At 38.1% G+C, this 24,344-nt stretch overlaps 1 protein-coding gene across 3 annotated transcripts in view; it reads right to left on the reverse strand.

Annotated features, from left to right (window-relative positions):
- pgap1 (post-GPI attachment to proteins inositol deacylase 1) overlaps window positions 1-24,344 on the reverse strand; it is a 155,808-nt gene that overhangs the window by 92,575 nt on the left and 38,889 nt on the right. For 2 of the 3 annotated variants that reach the window (XM_043692909.2, XM_087988693.1), the window contains 10 exons: window positions 22,965-23,031; window positions 20,433-20,538; window positions 20,296-20,354; window positions 20,092-20,187; window positions 16,904-16,953; window positions 8,769-8,820; window positions 7,922-8,002; window positions 4,597-4,672; window positions 4,417-4,490; window positions 4,262-4,313 (listed from right to left, as the gene is read on the reverse strand). In XM_043692909.2, coding sequence (XP_043548844.2) covers window positions 4,262-4,313; window positions 4,417-4,490; window positions 4,597-4,672; window positions 7,922-8,002; window positions 8,769-8,820; window positions 16,904-16,953; window positions 20,092-20,187; window positions 20,296-20,354; window positions 20,433-20,538; window positions 22,965-23,031 — 713 coding nt within the window. Of the gene's footprint in view, window positions 1-4,261; window positions 4,314-4,416; window positions 4,491-4,596; window positions 4,673-7,921; window positions 8,003-8,768; window positions 8,821-11,310; window positions 11,377-16,903; window positions 16,954-20,091; window positions 20,188-20,295; window positions 20,355-20,432; window positions 20,539-22,964; window positions 23,032-24,344 lie in introns of all 3 variants that reach the window. The other variant, XM_043692908.2, reaches the window with a different exon arrangement.

Below are 24,344 nucleotides of genomic sequence, written 5' to 3' on the forward strand. Positions count from 1 at the left end.
TGTAGAGGAGACCACATCGGGTGCAGCGGATGCAGTAAATGATGTGTGGAGGTGCAGGTGAATTTCTGATGGATATTGAAGGATCCCTTGGAGCCTTGGAGGGAAGTGAGGGGGGAGGTGTGGGCGCAAGTTTTGCATTTTTTGCGGTTGCAGGGGAAGGTGCAGGGAGTGGAGGTTGGGTTGGTGGGAGGTGTGGACCTGACGAGGGAGTCGTGGAGGGAGTGATAGGGGTGGGGAGGGAAATATATCCTTGGTGGTGGGGTCCGTTTGGAGGTGGCAGAAATGATGAAGGATGATCCGATGTATCTGGAGGTTGGTGGGGTGGTAGATGAGGACCAGTGGGGTTCTGTCCTGGTGGCGATTGGAGGGGCGGGGTTCAAGGGCGGAGGAGCCCTTCCACCTAACCTCCTTCCACCTATCGCATTCCCAATGCCCCTCCCCCAAGTCCCTCCTCCCTACCTTTTATCTTAGCCTGCTTGGCACACCCTCCTCATTCCTGAAGAAGGGCTTATGCCCAAAACGTGGATTCTCCTTCTCCTTTGATGCTGCCTGACCTGCTGCGCTTTTCCAGCAACACATTTTTAAGCTGTGATGATGAACACATGTGTCATGTGAAAGCAAACATATCACTGAAGAAAACAAAATTTGGCTCTTGTATTGAAGCGACTTTGAAAATGGGTGCAAAAAAGAAAAGAATTAAAAATCAGGAATTCGAAGATGAATGGATTGATTCATTTTTGATTGATCCCAAATTTGTCTGGCCTCCCTATGTCTCATTTACAATAAGAAATTTGCCAACAGAAATATCAAAAGCACGGTGGCTTAGCTGAAAGCTATCCCACTGGAGTAACACAAAGAAAGGGGTGAAAGAAATGAAAAGACAGAGAAACCCAGGAATATGTTGTGGGTGGGATCACCAAGAAAACTCAACTTCTGATAGTTTTATAGCAGTTCAAGAGGCTTTGTTACAAGAAAACTGTTCATGGATGAAAATGTAAAAGAGTGCTTTATCAAAGTGTCAGTGATTTTAAATCAAAACTGAAATCATTCAAAAAATTCTGTGAACAACAGAGGGAACAAAACAGTGAAAATAGCCACCGATGTCATCACGCAGCAGATTTAGGATTAAAATTCAACTTCAGTGCAACTAAATGTTTTCAAGTAAGAATTTCAAAGAAAGCTAGTTGAGAAGCCAATCAAAAGATGATTGTTTATAGTTCTGCTTGAAAATAAAAGTTTACAGTCCAGATATTAAATGATGCTTGTTCCGAAAATGCAATTTCAAATGCTAAACTTACAATAATGAAGGAGAAAGTTCATCTCCATTTAGTGAGGCAAGATTTGATCAGGGATAGTCAGAATGGCTTTGTCAAAGGGAGATCATGCCTTACGAATCTGGTGGAATTTTTCAAGGAGTGACCAAGTGTTTGGGTACGGTAGTAAGTACAGTTTCTGGATTTCAGCAAGGCCTATGACAAGGTCCCACATGGGAAACTGATAAAGGACATGGGATCCAGGGGAACTTGACAAAGTAGATCCAAAATTGGCTTGGTGACAGGAGACAGAGGTTAGTGGTTGGAGGCTGTTTGTGTGACTGCAGCCCAGTGTGCAGTGGCATGCCGCAGAGATCAGCTTTGAGTCCCTTATTGTTTGTGATATTCATAAATGATGTAGATGAAAATACTGAGGGTGGGGGTTTGAATAAGTTTGTGGATGACACGTGATCGACAGCGAGGAGGTCCGGAGCAGGGTCACTGAACCTGAAATATTAATTCTGCTGTCCCAGCACGGATTCTGCCACACCTCCTGAGTTTTTCCAGCATTCTGGTTTTGTTTCTCATTTCCAGCATCCACAGTTCTTTGGGGTTTTTTTGTCTAGTGAGAAAGAAGGTGTTAAGCTACAGGGGGATATAAGTAGATTGATCAGATGAGCAGATGCAATTGAACTCTTCTAAATGTGAAGCAATGCATTTTGGAAGGAACAAGACAAAGGAGTAATCAAGGAATGGTAAGACACTAGAAACCTCAGAGGGATCTTGGGGTGCTTGTTCACAGATCCCTGAAGGTTGCAGGACAGGTGAACAGGGTAGTTAAGGTATATGGAATGCTTGCCTTTATCAGTCACGGCACAGATTATAAGAGCAGGGAGGTCATGCGAAGCTGTACAGAACTTAGGTTTGACCGTAGTTGTAGCACTGCGTGCAGTTCTCATCACCACACTATAAGAAAGATGTGATTGAGGTGGAAAGGATGCAAGGGAGATCCACTGGGATGTTGCTTAGGATGGTGCATTTCAGCTATGAAGTGAGGCTGAATAAGTTCTGGTTTTTTTGCATCAGTGAAGCGTAAGGGGAAGGGGGCACCTGATAGAGACGTATAAAATTATGAGGGGCATAGACAGAATGAAGCATAGAATCCTTACAGTTAGACAGGATGAATCAGAGAATCCCTTCGGTGTGGAAACAGGCCCTTCAGCCCAACAAGTCTACACTGACCCTCCGAAGAGTATCCCACCAAACCCATTCCCCATTAGTCTACATTTACCCCTGACTAATGCACCTAACGTACACATCCCTGCACACTATGGGCAAGTTAGCATGGCTAATTCACCTAATCTGCACATCTTTGAATTGTGGGAGGAAACCGGTGCACCCAGAGAAAACCCACGCAGACACAGTGAGAATGTGCAAACTCCATACAGAAGGTCACCTGAGAGTGGAATCGAACTGGAGTTCCTGGAGCTGTGAGACAGCGGTGCTAACCACTGAGCCACCGTGAATAGAAAACAGCCGTTCTTCCTAGTTGAAGGGCCAATTAAAAAGGGATATAATATCAAAGTGGAAGGCAGAAATTTTAGAGCAGATTTGAGGTTAAACCTTTTCACCCAGAGAGTGATGAGGGGTCTGGAATGCACTGCCCAGGAGAAGAGTTAAGGCAGGAAACTTCACAATCTTTAAAAAGGTATTTGCATCTGCATCTGAAGTGTCATCACATTCAGAGTTATGTGCCTCGTGTGGGAAAGTGTAGGTGGCAGCTTCTTTTAGTGGCAAAGACCTGATAGGCCAAAAGGCCTCATCTGTACTGCATGAATCTATGAATTGCATCAGCTCTTTCCATATGTTAGGCTTTTAAAATAGCAGTTTTTACCTGAAACAAAAGGACATTGAAACCTAAGATGGCCACAAACTAATTTATTTCATTTCATGGCTACATATATCTCCTTGGCATTAAGATAGAGACTTCTATGGAAATAAAGACCTTCTGGATGCATGGTATGACTCCTTCCTCTCTCAGCAAGATGAAAAATGCAATGAATGGTTGGAGAGATCACGTGGCCCAAACTTGCAGGCAGAAACTGATAAAGGACTTCAGGTGCAACAGCCTACCCACCTTTCTCTCTCAAATTTCTTTAAAAAGCTTTGAGTCCTGTTTGCTGCTTGAAAACATACCACCTTGTTGCAAAAATAATTTTAAGGGAAGACTTCAACCCAGCTATAATTCCAGAAGAAGGGAGATTATCAGTGGCATTATTAACAAGGAAATAATGTTGACTTCAAAGAGGACTTCACTTATCTGTACATATGCAGGGAGAAACAGACAAATGCCTCAATTGAGAATAGATAAAGTATCATCAGCTTTTAACCAACTGAAAATATTTTCAAAAATTATATGAAACAGTAAGAAGATCTCCATGAAAATAAAAGTTTGGTTTCTTCAGTGAAAATATGTTCTCTACTCTTCTAGTTTGCTCTGAAATGCGAAGTATGAAAATCTGACAAGAAAGGAAACCATGTGTCCTTGATACCAGATATCTTTCTATTCTATTCAAAAGGTTCCATGTATACAATGGTGTAATGTTGTACCCAAAACTGAAGTAAGGAAATGCTCAGAGTAGTCTCCAATTTCAATCATTATCTGTAAAAGACAGCTTAGCTAGGCATGTGTAGAATGCCTTCTGAGTTGAGATGATGCTTAAGTGTTCCAGGAGCAGCACTTGGATCTTTATGGCCCTATTTCAAATTGCCTTTGGCTGAATACATAACTTTTCCTGTCTCAGATACTGCACAATGGTAACTGGTTAAATACCATAGCACACAAAGCTTCATGTCAAGTGCTGGAAAATAGGCAGGGTAGATAGTTGCTTGATGAATGGTGTGAAGATGATGGGCCAAAGGGCCTCTTTCTTTGCAGTATGACTCTGTTTTAAAAAGAAGTAACAAGGATACATGCTGAAACACCTTGTTTTAAAATGATAACTTACCATGGGTAAACTGGCAGTTACTCCTTACATGGATTTTAAAAGCCTGATATATCTAAATGGAACAGAGACAAATAATGGAATTGTAAAAGCTTGTTAATCTCTCGTTGAAGTAAGTTTTAATGCTATACAAGTTCACCTGTAACATAGCAGTGTACCTGATTAAAGTTCTGAAGCTTCACTTTGTGAATCAGACCAGCAGAGTTTATAACAACTCTGTTGCTAGAGGTACCTAAACAGAAGGAATAAATTTAATTTCTCAAAGCAATTTATGAGCATAGTTAATTAATTAGGCTTTCTGCAATAAGTGTAAAAGATGAGGAAAAAAATTTGTGTACCAAAAGACAGGATATTTGTCACTTGGGTGGTCATCATTCTGGACTCTGCGCTCAAGAATTCACATTCTATGTTGAACTGTGAAAGAATATGTAACAGGATAGTTACAGAATTTATAAGCTTATTTGTGTATTTACAAATTAGAATGCCTTCATACTTTTACCTCTTTGTGTCTAATAGAAACTTTCTCAAATTATTCTTAAAGGACAATTTCAGGCCCAGGTTTTTAACACAATGGAGACCCTTCTGATGAAAATCAGAGAACTGTACAAAAACTAAAAATCCTGAACATGATAATGCCCACCTTCACCGGGATGCAATTGGGGGTGCAACATGTTTCACAAATGCATGTTTTGCAGCAGTAGCTGGTCATTTAAATCATCAGCTGCCTCCAATGAAGTGGGATGTCGGTACGATGGTATACAGATTAGACCTAGTTAAAAACAGATCTGAACTCTACAAATTTGTTTGGATAGCCAAGGTGCTCCTTTGGAGTGGTAAGCCATGATCTTGGAATAAAGAGCCAAAGAGAACAGGCTTTGTTTTCATGTTCTATAACATGCCAAACTCTGTTCACAATGAACTGACCCTGAAAAGGCCTCCAGTCACAGCCCTGGGGCTGACCATAGTATGAAAGAATTGTATCAACTGTTAGAAAGCATCCTGATCTTGGATACATGTTCTGTTATTAGGCAATTTCTCAGCCCCAACCTTTTCCTTCTGCATTGTGTTGGAGGCCATCAAATTCTTCGTGAGCCCCAGAAGCTCCAGATGCAATGGTGGTGACCCAAGTTTGAACTGTTAGGCTCCTGATTAACCTCTAGGCTCTGCCATCGAAGCTGGACACATGCAAAATGTGCAAGAAAGACAGTGAGTGGCTATAGGATTCTGCTCCACCTACACTGCCGCTATCATGATCAAAGCCCCAGGACAAAGAAGCGAAATGCTGGCCACAACATGTACATCAAGTGAGACTAGTTTGGCTAGCAGTCTGACTTCCCTCAATCTGACAGCAGTGACTGGCAATCAGAAAAATAATATGAGGGTTAGGGGTTCCCTGAAGTGTCAGTGTGGGTGGGGGAGACCTATGCTGAAGGTTCCAGGAATCAGCCCTTTAATTGCAGAGGGTTATACGAAACACTCTTTCAGCCGGTCCCAAAGTACTAAATAACGAGATATGTGGTACACATAACAAATAAATAGTTAGCAATTTAACTACTTCATGATAAAATTACATTATTCAAAACTATTCTTTAAATTGTAGTTGTTCCTTTTGCCGTTGCAGAACAAAGTAGAAATGTAACCATTCAAACTCAATGTGAAGCACCTTTACTGCTTTTATATTTATACAACAACATATAAAAATAATATGGTTCACCTTTGCAATATGAGGATTAAAAAAAAACTCAGTTTAAGGTCAAGCTCTTTTGACTAGTATGAATACCCAGAGATCTTACATAAACAGAAATCAAAGGCCACCTTTGGAAAATTTACTAAACAATCAGGGCATTTGTTCTAGGACTTCTATTCTTGAAATAAGACTCAGGTTAAAATAAGGATAACATGTCGTTGTTTTGCAGTATAAACTGTTGATTCGGCATATATAATTTTTTACCAACTCGTGACAACCCCAACATGATCCAATACCTGCTTCAATAATAACAAGTCTCATGAATTAAATATACACATACTCAAAGATTTTTAGCAACATGCCACATCAAAATTTTATATTGTTTTGCATCTGTCAATTTTTAGTACAATATCTTTCTCCTCAACAGCAGCAACAAAAATGAAGTGCCTGACAATTTTACTGTATAAGTGTGATGGGTTTATTTATTTCTCTTTAGGACTCGTGAATTGAGGATTCTGTAAATTATGCCTTATGAGGACAGTTGTGATCTTTGTTACTTGTTTTTGTTCAATGAAATAGAAATAAAACTGTCAAAAGATGATGATACATTATACACCAAATTAAATATTCAAATTTCATTTTCAGTTCAGCTGAAATAAAAACGCCATCAAGTATCCCTACGAATCAGCAAATTTACGTAGTAAGTAAATGATCCACACAGACAAGATGTTTCTCTCTCAGTCAGTCTGTACAGAGTTAGTGGTGACGACAACACACCTGACTCAACTATGCACTATTTAAACAAGGGTATTTAAGACTATGGAACCAGATGCGTAGGTCAAGTTAAGATAAAGATCAACTATTATATAGTCGGAATTTAGAACTGGTTCAAAAGCTGAACAGTCTACTCCTGTTCTCAAAATTGTGTCAGATGTCTCCTGCTCCAGCAACTGTTGCTGGAAGTGTGTATAAGCTAGCATTGGCAAGGACTGAATTGAATCTGATAAGATGCTCCACTCAATTTAATAGCCTGCTGTCATTCACTGGCTAGGTTCCCATATAACAAATGGTCACTATTAGGAAAGGACCAAAAGATAACCAAGTTTAATAGAACTATATATTAGTAGAAAGTCTGTGAATTCACAAACACTATGGTATAGTCATACAGAAGGCATCAATTTGAATTCAGCACCTAATGGTAACAGGGACACCTGTCCAAGATGTAAAGATATAGCTAGCCTCTCATCATGCTCTACACCACGTAAAGCTGAGTCCAACAGTGTTAAAAGGTTTGTTAGATTTTAAAGTAAGCCATGATTCAAAAAAAAGATTAAGTTCTTCTAGCAATGGAAGAGATAAGTTTAACAGTTGTAGCCAATCCAGCAAGTATACTGCAGTCAACAGGAAGTAAATGCAGTCTTCATTAAGACATACAAAGTAGTAAATAGTTTGGATAGGGTAAAAGCAGAATATTACTTAAGGGTCAAACAAGTTAGTTGGACTAGCCCAACAAAAATTTATAATAGCAATATACATTTTTCAAATAGATATTAGAAAGTATTAGCTTCAGGTAAACAGCTATATCCAGGATAGTTTTTCAGATAAGACAATCAAAGCTAAATATTATGAACTTTTCAAAATGCAGTTGGTATCAATATCACTGGTTTCTTAAAATGTTGCGAATCTCATTTTAAGCAAGTGGGAGGCGAATGCTCCCGAAACACTTTCCCTCCCCCAGATAATCTGGATAAGACTAGCAGAGATGGGATCTGAAATCTGATGTATTAAATTAATGTTCAACTCTCTAGTGCCAGAGTTAGTTCTTTGTTCCTTTTATACAAATACATGCGTTTATCACTAATTATAAATAAAAAGCAATAATTGCAAATATTTCAGCAGAGGAGGAGGTAAAATAGAATATTTTGTAAATGGAAGCAGATAAGACTGTGTGAATGTCATATTGTGTTTTCACTTACCCGTTTATTGACATTAGCCTTAGATATATGAATGATAAAATGAGAGAAAGAACGGTAATCATCCAGATTGAAGTTTACTATCTGAAAAACAAACAGCAGATTAGGATTTAGAAAATATGTACTAAATTAAACTAGCAATTTTAGAAAATCCAGGATGATAATTGTAGTTGAAGGTACTGCCAATTAATTAAACAATTAGTCCTGATTCATTGACCAAATAATTAACTGAAAGAAACTGGCGCTGGATATCAATGTGTTCTAATAGTTGATAAAAAAATAATTAAAATTGTATTCCAACTGATACTTCTGACAAATTGAACTCTCATATTTGTAAATTAACACAAAAGTTTTTAATTCAAATACTCAAATATTTTTAAGCTTAACCTTTGGTCATATATTTATAAAGATACTTCAGAATTAGGACAGAATAATCTGGGTGCAGAGAATCAAAACAATGCTGTTACAAACTCCAAGATGGTTTTTTGGTCAGAATCTCCACTTTTCAAACAATGCTGTTGTCTGCTTCTATGCTTAAGAAAGATACATATAGACTGAACATACTACTTACACTGCATGCTTGAATTGCCACGAGCAATCCATACATATGGTTAACCCTCATCCTAAAATCATAATGCTTCACCAAGAGTAATTTACTTTTATAGATTACGTGGGAAGATAGTCATGTTTGATTGAACCAGTGGGAAAACCAAAGTGAACTGAAACATGTATGCAGACAACATAATGAAGGATAACAGTCTGGACGGGAAAGCCAAAAAGAGAGTTCTAATCAGGCAAAATAGCTTCAGAACTGTATGCAATACCATTAGAATGGAAATTCTAATCTTACCTTGTACATTTTCAATAATTCTGCTTCCCCAGTCAAGTCAATGCCTTCCTGGCTGCATGAAAAATTGAATTGCAGGCCAAATGTTTATGATAAAATCAAAATTAGAAACTGTTGACATTCACTGCAATGGATCAAAGAACTCATGCCACATTCCCAAGCAAATATTAAAAGGTAAAGTAATCTTTAAAAATATGCAAATTGAAAAGAAGAGGGTAGCCAAAGCCAACCATAATCATGCACATGATATAATTCACTACATTCACATCAAGATTAAATGTCAAACATAAAGAAAGAGAGTGCACTACACAAAGATTAAGAATGTAAATGGAACATAAAAAGAGCTTGAACATTACTTCTATTTTTCTAAATCATGAATTCTTGAATTCATTACTTCTTGGTACCTATTCTGCCTTTATCTCAGCCAATTTCTGTAGCCTTTGAAAATATAATTAATTTCTGGCCATGAATGATGATTATGTTTTTAATCTAGTTGCAGACAAGCATATCAAAATAACCTGATCAGTCTGAAATTATGTATCTTTTCTAATCTTCAGAAAATCAACCAAACTTTCCACTTTCTACTGGTTTTTGAACCTTATCAGTGCCTTTATTTCACTAGACTATAGGGGAAATATTTCAGTGCGCGCACTGGCCATGGTTAACTTTTCCCAAGAATAACAAAAGAAATCACTAATATACTGTACAATGAGAAAAGTGCCATGATATCCTGATGGTGGGGGAGATACTTCAAGAGTGTGTGCTTGGTAAAACTAGACTTACTGCCAATCTGTAACAACAATGAAGATAAACTGCGAAAAAATGTTAAACCTTAACAACCATCTTACATAAAAAATACTACAAATACCATCAATCATAAGATGTAAAAACAAGTCCGGTGCATTTAGCCAATAATTTATAAATACAGGACCAAAATGACAATAGGCTTATAAAGAAAGAGCAAATGTAATTTAGCAATCATTTATGATTTTGCAATGATATTCTTTGATCTTCCTTACAAATACACCACATTATATGAATTAGTATCAAACATTCTGATTAATTCAAGTAAAGCAGGGGCTGAATCATTCAATTAATTACTTTGACCCAATAAGCTAAAATGCTAGTTCCTTCAAATTAATTTCGTTTCTCATATTGTTATTCCTTCTTAAGTGCAAAGTTTCAGTTACAACAAAGTGGGAACAGCTTTCCTTAATTCTGTACTTTGAACTCAATCTTCTCATTCCCAATTTATTTATATATCCCTTATTTCAACTCGCAAGTTATTTAGAGACAGATCACAGAAGCTTTTCTTAAGTATATACATAACATTCTGATTACAAATTAGGATTCCCTCCATCCCAATTCACATTATTCTTGCTGGGAGGAACTGTTGAATATCCATGTATCTTTTCCAGAAATTGGTGACATTACATCAGCAGTGCAGGCTTTTCTTATTCCTCTCTGCTTTCAGGAAGAGTTATTGCAACTAACTTCAAAGGGAATACAATTGCAAATGACATTCAGAAGTAGCATTTTGAACTTGGCATGTTCAATAGAGACTAATTCTTTAATTAAGGACTATTACTTTCACCACTTCAAAGTCTAATTTTCCAACTTTCAAATTTACAACACTTGTTAAAATAAATTGCTGTATTTTCTTTAACTCAGTTTTTAAGGTTTCTTTGTATCTAGATCTCGGGATATTTCGGCCTTTGCACCAAATAGCCACTTGCAACGTAGGCAAGTGACTTGCTTCCAGCTATTGACATTATATTTTTCAGGCTGATCACAAGATACATAAAACTATCCCACTGCGATTCACTTGTTATACATGCCACATGGCTCAGGTGACACAACCAAGCAGCAAGAAAACAAAGCCATTATAGATGATAGTCTAACACAGTGACCCAACAAGGCAACAATTTTTCACATTGACAATGGTTATTAACTGGGTGAGATAGGCAACATTTCTTTCACCCTCAGTAATCCTGACAGAAACTAGCATTATCTCAAGGCAATTTCAAGTATCCAGTCACATTATGAATCTGTTTTTCTAATAGATCTGTTGTCATCTTAAAGAATTATGCTTGCATTCTAAATATGCCCTTCCCACTCAGATTTTCATTAAATTTGAAGAGTATCAGAAATAAGTGGCATTAAGAAAATATGTATGAATATGTATAATGCAAATTTAACACTTTAGAACTTCTTGAAAATTTAAAATGATAGTCCTGAAAAACATAGCATAGACCAGTTTTTAAAAACTGTATAGATAATTGGAAGCATCATCACATCTACAAGTGCACAAGGGCAATCAAAAAAATTACATGCTTAAAAATCTTCCAATGGTGCATTATTGCAAATCTCTGATTTCAGTCATATGTAAAATTAGGGTTGGAAGGGAGAAGATAAAAGAAAAGAAAGGAGTTTACACTGTGTTGAACATGCACTGGTGCAAGTAGGGGTGCCTTTCTGGCATCAGGAATCATCTACATGAGAAATACAGGCACAAAACCTGCAATGCAACCAGTCCATGTCATACCTAACAGTGAAGTACTTCAAGTGGTGACTGAGAGCATAAAAAGGGAAAGGATTCCATTTCCCAGCACTATCATAAAGAAAACAAACAAAACGTAAGTCAGAAAATAACAAGGATTACACTGAGTGCGAGCCTTACTGATAGGTGCCAACAGTTATGGAGGTACCTTAAATTCCATAATAACTACATCAAAAGGTCATATAACATGGAAATATTCCTTCTTCTTAGTACCATCAATTCTGATTCTGCTCTTTCCATGTATAAATTAAATATCTGCTCACAGGATTCCAATGAAAAATATGGAGAAAAGAAAAACAAGTCAATAGATCACAGTCATCCTTGGGATACCAATATTCTATTTAACACACATGCAACAAACTAGTCCTAATACAAATTAGCCTTTTGTAAACATTTCTATAACAATTAAATGTTGGCACTTTTATTTCTGCTGAAAAATGTGTTGCTGGAAAAGCGCAGCAGGTCGGGCAGCATCCAAGGAGCAGGAGAATCGACGTTTCGGGCATAAGCCCTTCTTCAGGAATTATTCCTGAAGTAGGGCTTATGCCCGAAACGTCGATTCTCCTGCTCCTTGGATGCTGCCTGACCTGTTGCGCTTTTCCAGCAACACATTTTTCAGCTCTGATCTCCAGCATCTGCAGTCCTCACTTTCGCTTTTATTTCTGCCTTGTGTTCTTATTTGGTAAATTATATCTGATTTGCACATTCTTTAACTGAAAATATAGAAGTCAACAAAAGGCAAAATTTGGATTTCTTCCCTTCAGCTACATTTGGGATTATCTAAAGACATCTATGGTCTCAGTGATAGCACTACTGGTTCTCAATCAGAAGTTTGTGTTTAAGTTCCATTTCAGAGACTCTTGCACAAAATCCAGGCTGCATCCAGTAACAGGGCAACTATACTGGATGTAATACTAAACTGAAGCAAGGTCTTCACTCTCAATTACACATAAAATCATAGAATTCCTACATTGTGGAAGCAGGCCATTTAGCCCATCGAGTCCACACAAAGCCTCTGAAGAGCAGCCCACCCAGCAGTCTTACCCTATCCCTGTAACCCTGCATTTTCCATAGCTAATGAACCATAACTAAACATCCATGGGCATATAAAAGATTCAATCCCATTATTTGGACAACAGCAGTGCTATCTTTTCTAGGGTCCTGGCTAACATTTATTCCTTAACCGCTACCATTAAAACAAGTTATCTGGTCATGATCACATTGTGATCTTGTGGGCAAATTGGTTAACACGCTCCCAACATATAACGATTAACCTAAATTGCTGAAAAACACTTGGAGATGTCCAAAAGACTTGACTAGCCAATATGGAATTGCTTTTATAGAGTTATACAGTGTGGAAATAGACCCTTCGGTCTAACCAGTCCATGCCAAACAATAATCCCAAACTAAACTAGTCCCATCTATCTGCTCCTGGCCCATATCCCTCCAAATGTTTCTTATTCATGTATCCATCTAAATCTCTTTTAAATGTTGTAATTGTACCCCCATCCACCACTTCCTCAGGATGTTCATTCCACACTCGAGCCACCCTCTGTGTAAAAAAGTTGCGTTGTATGTCTTTTTTTAATCTCCCTCTTCTCACCTTAAAAATGTGCCCGTGGTCTTAAAACACCCTATCTTAGAAAAGACAACTGCCATTGACTCTATCTATACCACTCATTATTATCAGGTCACCTCTCAACCTTGTACGCTCCTGTGAAAAAAAGTCCCAGTCTACCTCACCTTTCTTTATAACTCAAACCTTCCATACCTGGCAACTTCCTGGTAAATCTCTTCTGAACCCTCTCCAGGTTGATAATATCCTTCCTATAACTGGGCAACCAGAAATGGACACAGAGAAGCCTCACAAAGTCCTGTACAACTTCAACATAACATCCCAACTCCTATACTCAAAGAACTGAGCAATGAAGGCAAGCGTGCCAAATGCCTTTTTAACCATCCTGTCTATGTGACACAAACTTTAAAGAATTATGTACCTGCACCCCTAGGTCCATCTGTTGTACAACACCACCCAGAGCCCCACCCTTGTTTGTTGTACCAAAATGCAATAACTTGCATTTATCCAGTTGGAACTCCATCTGCCATTTTCAACCAATTGACCCATTTGATAAAGATCCCTTTGTAATTTTAGAAAAACTTCTTCACTGCCAACTATGCCATTCCTTCTTTGAGACCAGCACAGAGAAAGATTCTGCTGCGGTTATTTCAATTTACTAAACAACCAGCTCCCCCACTGATCTTTTCAGTGTAGATAGCAATTTAGTAATACCAAGGGTTTACCTTTCAAAACAAAACTAGGTCAAGATGCAACAAGATTGACAGAGGGACTGACTCTCAGTGCACTTGCCATCATGGAAAAATTTAACATGTCCAACCTTGGGCAACAATCTTGCCTCCTATGTTAAATTAATTTAGCATACTGAACTTCATGCATTACGGTACTCTGCATTGAAGAAGTGACCAAGGCAGTGTCTTAAAAAATCTATAACTGAACAAATCGACACTAGAAAAGCAGTTGCTCAATATGAATAAAATGGCTGAAGAAAACCTAAGGGGAGGCACCAGTTCAGACCACAATGAAATTAATCAGTATATGAATCATTCATCATATTCAATTTCAGGATATTCAATCGACATTAGAGATCCTTCAGCATAACTAGAAATAGCAACTCTTACATTTTCAATCCTATACTTGAACTGGTCCTGGTACAGCCTGGAATAAAGATGTAATAAATAAAGGGTAGAGCAGCACCAGGTCATTTTCCTCAGACTAGAGTACAAAAAAGGTATTATAAAAACATCAGAATTAGCACAAAAGCAACTTGATCACAAAGCTCTACTCAGGTCACTCCTTCATATATTGCTAGGAACATCTCCGGCTTATTGAGGCTCAACATCTTGTGTCTTTAGGGACAGCCCTAAAAACAAATTAACTGAAACCGAAAACTCTATCCAGGAAAATGAAGGGAGAGAACATTCCTCTCAGCATATTGTAGCTTTGTCAAGTCAGGCACTACTATACACTGCCCTCTGGAGGCATTTTCTTGCAGTTTTTCTTAAATCTATACCAATCATTCAAGGGTAAGGAGAAATCCTCATATTTGCTACTGACCTAAAATGAATAAATGGCACTGGGTATCACAGGACAATCCAACATAACAAATCTGGTCTTTAATTGCATAGATCTAATCCAATAGTTTCAAATTATTTGTAAATTTTTGTAAATCTACTTGTCTGAACAAGTAGATTTACAAAACTTTATTCTGAAAGGCTTGGAAAATAACTTTTACATTTACTAAAACAGAAAGGTTACCAAATGTAAAATTTGCAAGTCTGCTGGTTAGTTTAATACTTTACTGACTATGCAATTAGCTTGATGAAAACATGATCCATATTGACTATAAAAGGAAACTATGGAAATGCATGCAAATATTTATATCTTTTTCAATTCTGAATACTTTAACAGTATGTAACACAATAAGTGAGGGAAAGTGGATATCCTCAATATACTTCACATTTTCCTGATGAAAATGGCACTGATTATAACAATCTGATTTGAATTGGTGTTCCTAAACTCAAATGAAGTACAATTTAAAATGTTGTCATGGATGTATTTACTTACCTATCATTTCTTGGGAGGCATGGAGGAGGTGAGTTTTTTTTAGGAGAGGAGAAAGTGGATGACCAAGTTTGACGAAATAGTGTTTCTGCAATTACAGATTATTTGTGGTGTTTTTTTTTGTTTGTCACACCACCCAGATAATCGAAAATGCTTACAATAGACATTGCTACAGATGCAGACAATATTGAGCTAAGACTGGCTGATGTCCACATCCCAGGTCAAGCCATAAACTTATTCTAAAAGGGTGGGATCTTGTAGCACAATCGTAGTGTCTCTACCTTTGGGCCAGTGGGCCCAGGTTCCAGGTCCCACTGACCAATGGAGGTGCATCATCACATGTCTAAACAAGTATATTTACAAAACTTTATTCTGAAAGGCTTGGAAAACTGATGTTGATTTCTGCCATTTTCATATTACTACTGTTGGCACCTTGTCTAACAAGTCTTTCAAGTGTTCAAACTGTTCAATGGGTATCTCATACATTACATAAATATTTGGTGGTTGTATTCTTGTGGCACACATTAATGGGCAGCACGGTGGCACAGTGGTTAGCACTGCTGCCTCACAGCGCCAGAGACCCAGGTTCAATTCCTGCCTCAGGCAACTGTCTCTATGGAATTTGCACATTCTCCCCATGTCTGCGTGGGTTTCCTCCGGGTGCTCCGGTTTCTTCCCACAGTCCAAAAATGTGCAGGTTAGGTGAATTGGCCAAGCTAAATTGCCCTTAGTGTTAGGTGAAGTGGTAAATGTAGGGGAATGAGTCTGGGTGGGTTGCTCTTTGGAGGGTCAGTGTGGACTTGTTGGGCCGAAGGGCCTGTTTCCACGCTGTAAGTAATCTAATTTAATCTGCAGCCTTTGAATAGCTAGGTTTTAAATAAATAATTCAAATACATCTCAGCTCCTTCTGATCTGTGATATCATCAAGGACCTCGAGATGTATTTTTTGGATGCAACAATGACTGAAACTGGAACAATTGGGGACACAAATGTAGTCTGAAGGCTCCAGAATAGTAGACTATCACACAGCAAACAAGAGTCTAGGCCTGAACGTCCACTCCATAGTCAAACATGCACAGGTGGTAAAACATCCGGATTTGCAAACCCAATTCAGGAGAAAGTGTGTCAAACAGTTGTGGGCAGGTAGTGATTGGAATTGTGTTTGTCACCTCTGGAAATAGTTTGGAGGCAGAGTGGCTGCCAAGTGCTGAGATAAGCTGGTTTAAAAAGCCTGTCTCGATGTCATGATCCTTCATGGCAGCTCTTAAAATCAAAATAGAAGGAAAAAACAGCCTTCATCCCTGCCACAGACTCCCCATCGTAGCCCCTGGCTATGTTCACTACACGTATCTCGTTAAACAAGAGCAGTCAACAACACAGACTGCAATACAAAATCTTGCATGGAAGTTTAAAAATGCAACAAAATTGTGAGCACAACTATTAAACATTTTTGTTTCTATTCAAAATTTGATTTTAGCATATATATTTCAGGTATGAATTAATGCTGCAGTCTTTGATTAGTCTCACTGCCACAACATTTGTTTCTCTTCAGTTTTATCACACATCAGCCTCAAGCTTATACAACTGTCAGCTTGTGGGCTTGTCAGAATCTGATGTTAGCATTTAGCAGTATCCAGATCTCATTCTTTCTATTGAGATGCAACTTATTAGTCACAAAAGACCTGTACATACAGACAAAACCATTTTTATACTAGTAACATGCCAACTAGATGACATTTGCCAAGCATGAGGTTCTGACTGAAAATGTTTCCTATAATGCAAGCTATTCAAGAAAAAACTGTAAGTAGTAACAACATAGGATCCTATCCATCTAAAGTTCTCAACTCTCTTTTATAAACACCAAAAAATGCACTAGTATCTTAACATAATTGTGTCCACAGTTTCACAAAGAAATAACAGTTGTTAAGAATAACTTACCAAGCAGACTGGTCAACCTTCACACAGCCATAGATCCAAGTACTTGGCTCCTGTCAATTCAAAAATCCAGATGCATTTGAGGTTGTGTCAAAGTAATTCAAAATGCAAACTGAGGTGTGAGTTAGTGAACCAAGACACAAGTGTACAACTAGGCCAGTCAAAGAAGTATATTTTGTTTTGTTGTAAAAGAATGTTAAGATTGGTTTGTAAACAATCAAGTAGAATGCAAAGGTAAAAAAGACCCTGCTGGGAGTTATGTATAGGTATCCTTGCAGCAGTCAGGATGTGGGGTAGATAATAAAGCAGGAAATAGAAAAGATATGCAAGGATAGCACTGTTACAATAACCATGGGGGACTTCAATATGCAGGTGGACTGGGAAAATCAGATTGGTAGCAGATCCCAAGGAAAGCAATTTCTGGAATGTTTATGAGATGGGTTTTTTGCAGCCATTTGTGATAGAGCTCACTACAGAACAGGCAATTTTGAATTTGATGATGTGTATACAATCATAGAATCCCGTATTGTGGAAACAGGCCATTTGGCCCAATGAGTCCACACTGACCCTCCAAAGAGTAACCCACCCAGACCCATTCCCCTACCCTATTACTCTACATTCACCCCTAACTAATGCACCCATCCTACACATCCCTGAACACTATGGGCAATTTAGCATGGCCAGTTCACCTAACCTGCACATCTTTGAATTGTGGTACGAAACCCACGCAGACACAGGGAGAATGTGCAAACTCCACACAGAAAGTCACCTGAGGCTGGAATCGAACCCAGGTCCCAAGCAATGTGAGGCAGCAGTGCTAACCACTGAGCCACGGTGCCACTGTTTAATAAGATAGTGTTTATTAGGGAGCTATGGGAAGGAACCCTTGATGGCAGTGACCACAATTTGTTAGAATTCACCTGCAATTTGAGAATCAGATGTAACAGTATTACAATTTAGTAAAAAATGACTACAAGGACATGAGGGAGTTGTTGTCCAAAGTTGATTGGAAGGTGAGCCTAACAGGGAAGAAACCGAAGCAGCACTAGCAGGAGTTTCTGGGGTAATTTGGGAGGCACAGCAGAAATTCATCCCAACGAAAAAGAAACATGCTAAGGAGGATAAGGCAACTGTGGTTGATAAGAGAAGTGAGGGACAGCATATGTAGAGAAGATTAGTGAGGAAAAGAGGATTGGAAAGCCTTTTAAAAACCAGCAGAGGACAACTAAAAGAGCAATAAAGAAAGGGAGTAGATGAAATATGAGGTGAGTTAGCTAGTTGAAAGAATATTGCAAAAGTTTTTTTTAACATATCTAAAAAGTAAGAGAGAGGCAAGAGTGGACATTGGACCACTGGAAAATGAGGCTAGTAGTAACAGGGAACAAAGAAAAAGTGGAGGAACCAAGTAGTGATATTTTACATCTGTATTAAAATAGAAAATACTAGCAGCATTCCAGAAATTCAAGGGAGTCAAGGGACAAAGGTAGGTATTATGGTCATCATTAAGGAGAAGGTGATGGGGAAGCTGAAAAGTCTGAAGGTGGATAAATCACCCAGACCAGAGGAAGTTCTGAAGGAGACAGATGTGGAGACTGTGGAGGCATTGCAGGTGATCTTTCAGTAAATACAGCAATCAGCGATAATCCCAGAAGCTTGGAAAATGATTAATATAACACCTGTTTCAGAAAGGAGGGAGGCAGAAGACAGGAAATTTAAGGCCAGTTAGCTAGAGCCCAGTCGTTGGTAAGATTTTAGAGTTTATTTGTGGGATGAAATTGTGGAGTACTTGGAAGAGCAAAGCAAAAAAGGGTGGATTTAGCATAGCTTTGTCAAAGGGAGAGCATGCCAGATAAATCTGTTAGAACACATTGAGGAGGTAACATGCAAGTTAGACAAAAGAGAGTCAGGGGACGTAATCTATTTGGATTTTCAGAAGGCCTTCAACAAGGTGCCACACAAGAGGCTGCTAAATAAGACAAGAGCCCATTGTGTTAAAGGCAAGGTACTTGGCATGGATAGAGGTTTGGCTGACTTATAGAGAGTGGAGATAAAGGGATCTTCTTCCGCAGGGATCAGTGTTGTGACAACAACTACTCATATTATACATTAATGATCTGAATGAAGGAACTAAGGACATTATTGCTAAGTTGACAGATGACACAAAGAGAGGTGGAAGAACAGGTAACGTTGAGGAAATGGGGAGGCTGCAGATGGTCTTGGACAAGATAACACAATAGGCAAAAATGTGACAGATTGGAAAGTGTGAGGTTATGTACTTCGGTAGGAAGGATAGAGGCACAAACTATTTTCTAAATAGGAAATAACTTTGGAAATCTGAAGCACAAAATATTTAGTTCAGGATTCTCTTCTAGTTAACATTCAGGATCAGTTGGCAGTTAAGAAGGCAAATGCAATATTTGCATTTATTCATTGCGGGACTATACTACAAAAGCAGGGATGCACTGCTGATCTATATAATGCTCTAGTTAAACCGCATTTGGAATATTGGGAGCAGTTTTGGGCTCCATATCTAAGAAGGATTTGCTAATATTGGAAGGGTTTCAGAGGAAGCTTACAAAAATGATTCTGGGGATGAAGGTCTTGTCATATAGAAGCTGAGGACTCTTGGTCTGTACTCAATCGAGTTTAGAAAGATGAGGGGGGATCTCATTGAAACAGAACATCAAGAGGCCTGGATAGAACTGACATGGAAAAGATGTTTCCACTCCTAGGAGAGACGAGGACCCAAAGGCATGGCCTCAGAGTGAAAGGATGGCCCTATGGAACTGAGATGAAGAGGAATTTCTTCAGCTGGAGGATGGTTAAACGGTGGAACTCATTTCCACAGAAAGCTGTGGAGGTCAAATCATTGAGTATCTTTCAGACAGAGTTAGATAGTTGATCAAGAGTTAGGGACAGAAAATGGGATTAAGAAACATTTCAGTCATTGATTGAATGGTGGAGTGGACTCAGAAGGCTAAATGTCCTAAATCTGCTCCTGTATCTTATGGTCTTATAGAAATTGTTTCTCAATGGTGCAGATCTTTCCATTTGTGATGCATAGGCCACCCATTGTTCTTTCCAATAATATATCTAAAAATATTAATGCAGTTTACTATGTATGGTAATAAATGCTTAAGTAAAAGTTGTTACAACTGCAATATTACGACTATAAAGGAGTGTTTCCTTACCAAATTAGTAGTTCGACAATATAAATTATTGTGGGGTTCCCCTTCACTTGGAAGCGGTAAAAGAAAATATGCTGCCTTGGGTTCCCATGCAGAAAACTGAAAGATATTTTTGGCAAATATATAATTTCAAAATTGAAAATTCATTCAGAATATATGAAGAAAGTTTATATTGGCAGCAGCTTAAAAGTTTCATAAAGATAGTACCTCTGGACTGCTATAAGTCCAACTGTATGTGTTAATTACACTCCATGTTGCAGATGAATCTAAAATAAACACATATGTTAAACATAATTTACACATTTAGCTAAATCACTGATTTTAAACAATGTACCACTTCAAACCTGAGAATTCGACTGAAGACTCAAGATTATCCTCAGAGTACTTTTCTGAATAGTTGACAAAATGATGATGGAGAACAGATATCCTCTTCTCTAGATCTGATGTTATCTTAAAAACAAACCATCAATAAGGCCCAACTAAGTTTTTGAAAAATCTGAATTTTGACTTTGATCTACAATAATGCAGTGTAATCTTATAATGTCAGCTCCATAGGCATGAAGAGTAGCATATTTAAAATTCATTAGTTACTGAAGTAACAAAATCCTAGTAAATCCATAGTTTACATTATTTTCAACATGTCAGATCAATTGTAAGACCTTACTTTATTGTGCAAATATTCTATTAAAGGTTACACAAGAATCACACCTCACACTCTCAAGACCCTACAACTACTTTTATATGACAGGTGCATCTAATTTGCAGAATAAATCAATGGCTGTCTGGCATGCAGAATGGAGAAATAAGGTATCTGACCTTTGTGAGCAGATTGATGTGATCAGATCTATGATCTGGGACACATGATCACAATTGCACCTAGTTTTGCTGCTCATCTTCAAATTATCGAGCAGATGGCTTCATTATTTATATCTAATATGGATTTGGTTGAGCGCTGCTCACTGTCTTCGAAAGATTTCAAAGCTAGGGATCTCTGTTGATCTATGATGAGATGCTGGCTCTCGAACTACATGTATCACATGGTTTCAGGCATCGGATAGGTGGCTGATATCAGCTGAATGAAGAGTAATTGTGGCTTATATCAATATCAATTCTACAGCCTAGTTCCATTAACACCAGTCAAGGTGAACCTCATTCAGACAATCACTCGAGGAAAATCATAGAAGGTACAAGATTTTGCAAAAGTGGTCCCAGTCTACTATAGACACTACACACAGCCCTGGTAAAGTTTACAGTTTGCCTGCAGAGGAAGCTCTTTTATTATTGAACTGGCAGTTAGAGCAAGAAATTATCTTTTGAAGAAGAGAATCTTACATGCTGAGCTAATTCTGTGATCCTTCCCATGAGGCTAATTACACTTCTTAAAAAAAACTTTTAACCACCTGAATTTCCATGAATAATATCATCACAATTACTATGAATTAAAACCAAAGAATTCTTCACGAATACTTTAACACTATAAACTAACCACTCTTAACCTATTAAATGGCATTAGGTATCAGGAAACAATAACAAAGATACTGGGGAACTGAACTTTTCTTCCGACTTCCACAGTCCATATGATATGCAGGTTGGGAAGCCATACATGCTGGCCCAGGGACTGATTTTAAGGAAATGGCTAATTAAGTGGTTGCTTCCAAGAACTCAGTTTAGAGGGTGAACAGCAGGTCTTGCAGCATTCAAAGATCTACTGCAAAAATAGGCAGGCTGAAGCGTGCAAGGACATAGGCACCCAGTTGCTGGCTACAAATCAGGAATGTTACACGACCAGCAAGGTGAGGGCCTACGGGAATCACGAGGACGATCCCACCAAATTAATTAGCACTGTTGCAGTTGTGGCTAAAAGATCCAAACAGATTGGACTCTCTGGCTTTAATTGTTGTATGCTCTGTAGCTGAGAGGTCATCAGAGTTTCATGACAGCATTCTTAACACCATAAGTGTCCTGCATACATGATCAAAAATTCAGTCAATGTCAGAAGAATGTCATTAATTAAGCTTTTAAGGTACTTAATTGGTTACTCACTGCACTCTTACACATAATTATTCCCATCATTAATCTTTCTCTTTCAGAATCCCATGGAGGTGGGAATGTGCCATGGAGGGAGGTGGGAATGTGCCATGGAGGCAGCTGGACTGGATTCTGTATTGTTTGCGGGTCACCTTACCTCCAAACATGCCACCATGGGCAACTGAAACTTCAGGCTTCTCTTTTCTCAGGTATACCACTAAACAGCAAAACTATGGGAATACAAAACATACTATTTTCTCTGCTGCAAAAGCTCATATCAATATTACACTTCTTCTCACTTCCAGTAAATTACTTACAACTTTATTCCACAATTCTAAGTATGATGTCCTGTGTTCAATGTTGTTTTGATGCAAGATCAAACCAAGGACTTGTCTACCAAAGCTTTGCCATTTTGTTACAGTCCTTTAAATAACATTTAATAATAACTTGACAGTATTCAAAAGGAAGGAAATTCTGTTAGTTTTGCTCTCTCAAATGGAAGAATCAAAATCTGGTTATATTCCTGATGTTGACTCTCAGTTTCGTGACTCTTTATCCATAATGAACATTCTTCTTGAAAAATCCAATATGAAGGCTAGGAATTTACCCACAATCAAAATGGTAAAATACACAATCCTTCAGTAAAAACATAGGCATTGCCTTTAAATAAAATACATGGTAACAAATACCTTAACAAACAATTTTTAACATAGTATGGAGCACTAAATAAGAAGTTTTAAATGGCTCTATTTTTACCATAACAGTAATTATCCAGAGCTATGAAATTTATCAATAAAATTCATGCTACAATTATTAATAATGAAAAAAATACACAAAATTAAGTCTACCTGATTGGTCTGATGATCAACAAGATCAAAAAAAGCTCTAACAGTGGCTAGGACCAGCTCTTTACACCTGAGAAAACAAGAAAATGCAATTCAGTATTGTGCTATACTTAGAACTCTAACTAGAGTCACTCTCATTATCCTAAAAAGACTTACAGTACAGAATACCTGTACATTTATAGACAAAAGGTGAACAATTTAAAATAAGATTAAATATTCAAAGTGGATTCACTTTGTGATGTATAGATCTTTTTATCACATATTTCGCCTCACAAAAAGAAATAAAATATGTTTTTAAAATTTGATAGATTAAACCAAGCAATGTATGAACATAAAAATCAGTTGTCAGTTTTGATTAGATCATACAGAATTGCAACTTTGTAGTCGTGTTATTTCTCCAACAGTGTGGGGCAATACAGGAGTCAACTAAGTTCAGATTAATCCTTACATTATCAGCTTTATGGCAATACCGACACCTTGATAACATAGAGCATTACACGGCCTCAATATTGTGCTGTCCTTTGAAACCAATCTGAAGTCCAACCAACCTAAACTATTCCATTTTCATCCAAATGTTTATCCAATGATCATTAAATGCCCTTAAAGTTGGTGAGTCTGTTGCAGGCAGGGCATTCCATGCCCCTAATACTCTGAGTAAAGAAACAACCTCTGACATCTGTCCTATATCTCTCAACCCTCAATTTGAAGCTATGCCCCCTCATATTGGCCATCACCATCTGAGGAAAAAGTCTCTCACTGTCCACCTTATCTAACCCTCTGATTATATGTCTCAATTAAGTCACCTCTCAACTTTCTCTCTAATGAAAACAGCCTCAAATCCCTCATCCTTTCCTCATAAGACCGTCCCTCCATACCAGGCAACATCCTAGTAAATCTCCTCTGAATCTTTTCCAAAGCTTCCACATCTTTTCTATGATGTGGTGACCAGAACTGCACACAACACTCCAAGTGCATCAGAGTTTTGTACTACTGTAACATGACCACATGCTTCCAAAATTTAATCCCTCTATCAATAAACGCCAATACACCATATGCCTTCTTAACAACCTTATCAACCTGGGTGACAACTTTCAAGGATCTGTGTACATGGACACCAAAATTTCTCTGTTCATCTACACTACCAAGAATCTTACCATTAGCCCAGCACTCTTTATTCCTGTTGCTCCTTCCAAAGTGAATCACCTCACACTTTTCCACATTAAACACATTTGCCACCTCTCAACTCAGCTCTGCAGCTTATCTATGTCTCTCTGTAACCTGCAACATCCTTTGGCACTATCCACAACTCCACCAATCTTAGTGTCATCCGCAAATTTACTAATCCATTCTTCAAAGCCCTCATCCAGGTAATTTATAAAAATG

Source organism: Chiloscyllium plagiosum, unplaced genomic scaffold, assembly GCF_037043375.1.
Source record: "Chiloscyllium plagiosum isolate Xiang-an unplaced genomic scaffold, Cpla_swu_hap1 HiC_scaffold_7, whole genome shotgun sequence".
NCBI classification, from domain to species: domain Eukaryota; kingdom Metazoa; phylum Chordata; class Chondrichthyes; order Orectolobiformes; family Hemiscylliidae; genus Chiloscyllium; species Chiloscyllium plagiosum.